General features: G+C 42.1%; 1 protein-coding gene across 2 annotated transcripts in view; it reads left to right on the forward strand.

Moving 5' to 3' along the window:
- The window catches only part of NTN4 (netrin 4), a 138,853-nt gene that overhangs the window by 124,759 nt on the left and 8,796 nt on the right, over positions 1 to 5,298 (forward strand). For both annotated transcript variants that reach the window (XM_045290161.1, XM_045290166.1), the window contains exon 8: positions 644 to 712. In XM_045290161.1, the coding sequence (XP_045146096.1) occupies positions 644 to 712 (69 nt within the window). The remainder of the gene's footprint in view (positions 1 to 643; positions 713 to 5,298) is intronic.

The following is a 5,298-nucleotide window of genomic DNA, read 5'->3' on the forward strand; positions in this document are numbered from 1 at the left end:
AGAAACAATGAACGTGGGAGGGGGAGGGTATACCGAGTCAATGGCAGGCAACAATAACAACATCCGCTCTGATTGCTGAGATTCCTCAATGAGTAATATTTTCTGCTATGCTTACTTTATCCTCTGCCTTTGAGTCCATGCTCACCTGAAGGCCAGGATTTCATCTTGCATCTTATTTGCTCTGGAGTGTACTCACCATCCCTTGCACATAAATAAATACTAGCAAAATTCGATGGCTGCACCTCCGAAAAAACCATCCAATCATTTTTATTGCATCTGGTTTCTGCTGTGCAAAAATCATCGTGTTTGCTAAGGTTACCCATTCAGATTTTCCTTTCCGCTAGCCTGGAATACAAATACCGGACTGTTTTATTTGAACACTCGTTGAAAACACTCAAGCATGGCATTGTTTCTACCATTCTAGATTTTTCTTAGGTCACTATATTAGTGCATGACAACTAGTTCAATTCAAAAAGGAGAGCCTCTGCGTCTCTCAACTGGCTTTTCGTGGGCTCCTTACTATTGATGGATGATGTTGTATTAATCACTGAGTCTTTAACAAATTGTGTCACCCAGATTTACTTGCTGATTTCTTCACTTTTTCCCTGAATTATTAACATCATTTTTCATTTACTTTCTGTAGGTAAATGTGAATGTAAGGAACAGGTGTTGGGAAACCCCAAGGCATTCTGTGGGATGAAATATTCATATGGTGAGTCTGAAGTTCTTCAAATTAAATACACAAAGTGTTTTAGGAAACCAGAGACCTGTCCTACGATGTTCTCTATACAATACAGTATTCTGTCCTTGATGGGCGAGATTTTCCTAATGCAGACAGTGTTGGATGTCCTGCTAGTGAATAGGAAAATGCTAATAGAGAGAAAGCAGTATTGTTGCAACTAGGTGAGAAAAAGGCAACGTAGCATAAAGGCGGAGGAATGGGGGTGGCCCCTGTCATGCCATCTTTTTTTTAATGGATGTTCAAAGCCTTTATGAATCAAACCGGGTAGTTTCTAGCTAGTGTTTTATGTGGTAATCCTAAACAGAAGCCGTCCAGTGGTACCACGGTTCAGCTCTTGGCTGTGAACCAATAGGCTGGCAGATGGAGCCCCCCCACCCCGGCAGCTCTGCCGAGCTGCGTCTGCAAAGGTAACAGCTAAGAAAACCCTATGGGGCAGTTCTTTCTGCCACACAGGTGGCTATAAGTCAGAACGGACTAGGAAGCCCCAAGCCAAAATATGCTTAAAGCAGGAATTCACAGTGATTATGGTCACAGGTTTGGGATTCAGACAGCTGTGGATTTGATTTCTGTCTCATTGGTGAATAGCATAACCACTTCCATTCTATCTTCTCATCTGAAAAACAGAGATAGTGCCACCTTCTGCTGGAACTAGATTTTTGAGAAGCTCACAGCACTTTATCTGGACCTATTAGGTGCTCAGTAGCTGGGAGGGAGGGAGAAGAGGACATGCATTAAAGAAGCGCCGAGACTGGCTCCCTGCCTGTATCTCTTCTCTAGCTTCTATGTCTACTCTACATGCCTGAGAAACAGTAACGTGCCTCTGCCCCAAGGAAAGACTCTTACAAGCTTTAAATTCTAAATGACTTTATGTTTACTATTCAATATAGTAAAGATAACGTATTCTACTGACAGATTGTACCCAACAAATGGTACAATTAAAAAGTCTGAGGCTTTGTATTGTGCCATAATTCATGTGGCCTAAAACATACACCACAATGAAGAGACCATTTTAAACCAGGATTTTCTGAAACCAAGCATTCAGGTTCTTGATAACATTGTATTTCATCTCATAAAAAATCAAAATGAGTAAATGCTAAGAACCTCATAAATCTCATCCGAAATTGCAGCACCTTCCCCTCCCTTTACCTCTCATTGGTTATATAATAGATGGAAGTTCCTGAAATGCACGTCGCCTAATAAAGGAAAGGCAATTTGGTGGCTTGGCATTCAAAAGCAAAAAGCATAGAGCGAATGGCCAATGAAAGGGGACCCAGAGCCACCATAAATTTACTGTCTCAATCCCCTCCTGGCACTAGTATGACATGTATTAATCTAATAGGCATGGGTCTGCCCCTGTAAGGAATGTTACAGGAAAGTTCCCCCTAGCACCATGCCCATGCTAAACATAAATAGAGCCCAGTCATCTAAGAATGCAATCTGTCCAAAGCAACAACTCATGATTGCAGTTCACAGGCGGACTCTACTTCCAGAACCTCCTGTTCTCAACAGTATCTTAAACTCGATGCCATTGGATAAATTATTGATACTATCAATTGAATCCTCTTATATCTCAAGGGGATGATTGGTAATGTTTTTTCTTGGTCAAAAAAATGGTAATAAGACTGCTAAATAAACCAGAGTCATTCATAACCCACAGACAAGCAGATGGATTCTGGGGTCCCACTTGATTCTAGCCCCAAGCCAAGAACAGGCCCTGATCGAGACTCACCTTCATGAAGAGATCCCTGCAGAAAGGGTGCTACAGCAAAATGTGGTGAACAAGGCAGATGATGCCTGGTTATCAACTGGAAAAGTGTCTGGGGTCTTAAAGGCTTATATTCAAACAAGCAGCCATCTAAGTGAGGCATCCACTAAGTCCACATGGAAGAAGCACTCCAGTTTGTGTGATCCAAAGATGACTCTAACAAAATCCAAATATGAAGGGGGAAATAGCAGAGCTTAAATCGTGAACACCCAGTTTGTAGAAAGCTAGGAGGACAGTGGGAGCCCGAAACCTATCCTCAGATGATCTAGTCAGATTAAGCCTCTAGCCAATTTCCTCTGGCCACAGTTGAGGGATTTCAACAGCTTTGCTGTCAGACAGAGGTTATTGAAAACTTGATTATGATAGATGCAATTATGGTATAATATGATACCTGGTCAACTGACCTCCTTCTTGACCCAACCTAAATTTGTTCTAGGTTTAAATAGTTCTTACTTGTTCTATAACAGAAGGTTTTTCTCTGGTTTACTTTAATAAGGCTAGTGGTCTTTTCTCTCTTTCTTTCTCTGTTTTTTGTTTTTTATTGTTTCTGTTACGTTTCCCAGTTTAGGCAGCACTGAAGGAGCAGATGCAGAGAGACAGTGATTAATGCAATGATGTGTTGGGAAATCGAAGAGATGGAAGCTGTGGAGAAACAATGAACGTGGGAGGGGGAGGGTACACCAGAACTGATTGTGATGATGGATATACAACTCTTTTCAAAAGCAACTTAACTATAGAAGTGTCTGATATGGGAATTTTACCTTTAAAATACGATGCATTTTTCAAAAGCATAGCAATTAAAAAGTGGTTTATCGGTGAAAATATTCACCCAGTCTCACTAGCATATAGACTTGGTAGCTCTCTGACTGAATTTATAAACAACTACATGGGCATCTTTTAATAAAACAGAATTACTTTCCACTTAAGAGAATGTGAACAATATGAAAGATGTCAAGGAATATCTTGGTTTTATCTAGTGCAATTCTTCAAAGTCTTGCCCTAATGGGCAACAAACCATTCTCTACCTTAATGGAAAAAAACCACCTGATTCATATTTATTCCTCTAGCAAATATTTATTGAGTTACAATTTTGAATACGAAAGATCCCTACGTTCTTTGAGCTTACAGGCTAGAAGAAAAATGATGTGCTGACAAGCCTGCATCTACTCATCCTGATGCAATAGAACAGAGTGGGACTGCCATATAGGGCTTCCAAAGTTGTCATCTTTATGGAAGAAGTCCTGATGGCACGGTATTAAGCTGCTTGGCTGCTAACCCAGAGGTTAGCAGTTCAAACCCACCAGCTAGTGCTTTGTGGGAGAAGTTTGTGGCAGACTGCTCCCATAAAGTTGTACACCCTTGAAACCTAAAGGGGTGTCTCTCCTCTGTCCTCTAGGGTCACGAGGGATCCATGGCAATAGTTTTGGGGTGGTTTATTTGTTTTTGTTTTGTTTTACCTTTATCGAGGAATACTGGTGGCTTAGTGGATAAGTTCCTGGTCCACCAGCCCCTGCTCTGCAAGAGACAGATGTGTCAGCCTAGCTCAGAATACCAGTTCTCTTCTGGCAGATAGGGTCGCTATGGACTCAGAATCTATTTGACTTAATGACAGTGGGTTTGGCTTTGGGGGTTTTGCCCCTTATAGAATCAGATTGTCACATCTTTATCCCACAGAGCAGGCTTGTGGTTTCAACACACCAATGTTTGGGTTGGCAGCTGGACATTTAACCACACACAACCGGGTTTCTTTGAATAAGAAGGGTGAGAATTTATTGAGCGTTGGCCATAGGCCCAGCACTGTACCATGTGGTCTACATGCATTTACCTCACCGGGTTCCTAGTCCAAACTCTACCACTATGTGGTATGTGAGCTTAAGCAACTCACTTCATAAAGCTTACTTCCACACATATACAATGAGACTGGGGAGCTCTTAAGACCTCTTAGAATGTTTTCAGTTGGATGAGTCTATGAAGACAGCTGCCTGGAGACCTTGCCATATGGGACTAGGAAGGATATGGTTCATCTGTTCCACAGGTTTCCTTCCAGAAGAGTCAGTAAAAACAATCCTCGCAATGTTCTTCGGTTTTACTTTCTCCTCCACAATGTACTCCATCACGTACCCCCGCCATCTCACAGATGTTGCTGCTATAATTGCGATCATCCGGCGCCATTGAGTCCGTTCTGCCTCCTAGCGACCTGTGTACAGCAGAACCAAAGCTGCTGGGTCCCGTGCCATCCTCACGACTGTTCTTATGTCGGAGCTCGTTGTTGCGGCCACTGTGTCCCTCCATCTCATCCAGGGTCTTCCTTCTTTCACGGCCCCTCTCCTTTGCCAAGCATGAGGTTCTTTTCCAGGGACTGGTCCCTCCTGCTAACGTGTCCAAAGGACATGAGACCAAGTCTCGCCATCCTTCCTTCTAAGGAGCTTTCTGGTTGTCCTTCTTCCAAAACAGATTGGTTTGTCTTCTGACAGTCCGTGGTACGTTCAACCTTCTTTACCACCTCCATAATTCAAATGTACTGATTCTTCTTCAGCCTTCCTTATTCCATGGCCAGCTTTCACGTGCATTGAAAACACCATGGCTTGGGTCAGGCACATCTTAATCCTCACAGTAACACTTTTCTTTGCAGCATTTTAAAGAGATCTTGTGCAGTAGATTTACTTCTTCTTCTTCTGCTTCGTCTTCTTCTTCATCTCCTTTTATTTTTATTTTTTTATTTTTTTAACATTTTATTAGGGGCTCATACAACTGTTATCCCAATCCATACACACATCAATTGTGTAAAGCG

The sequence above is a fragment of the Echinops telfairi genome, unplaced genomic scaffold, assembly GCF_000313985.2.
Source record: "Echinops telfairi isolate 266 unplaced genomic scaffold, ASM31398v2 ScPeMD7_2;HRSCAF=8, whole genome shotgun sequence".
In the NCBI taxonomy this organism is placed as follows: domain Eukaryota; kingdom Metazoa; phylum Chordata; class Mammalia; order Afrosoricida; family Tenrecidae; genus Echinops; species Echinops telfairi.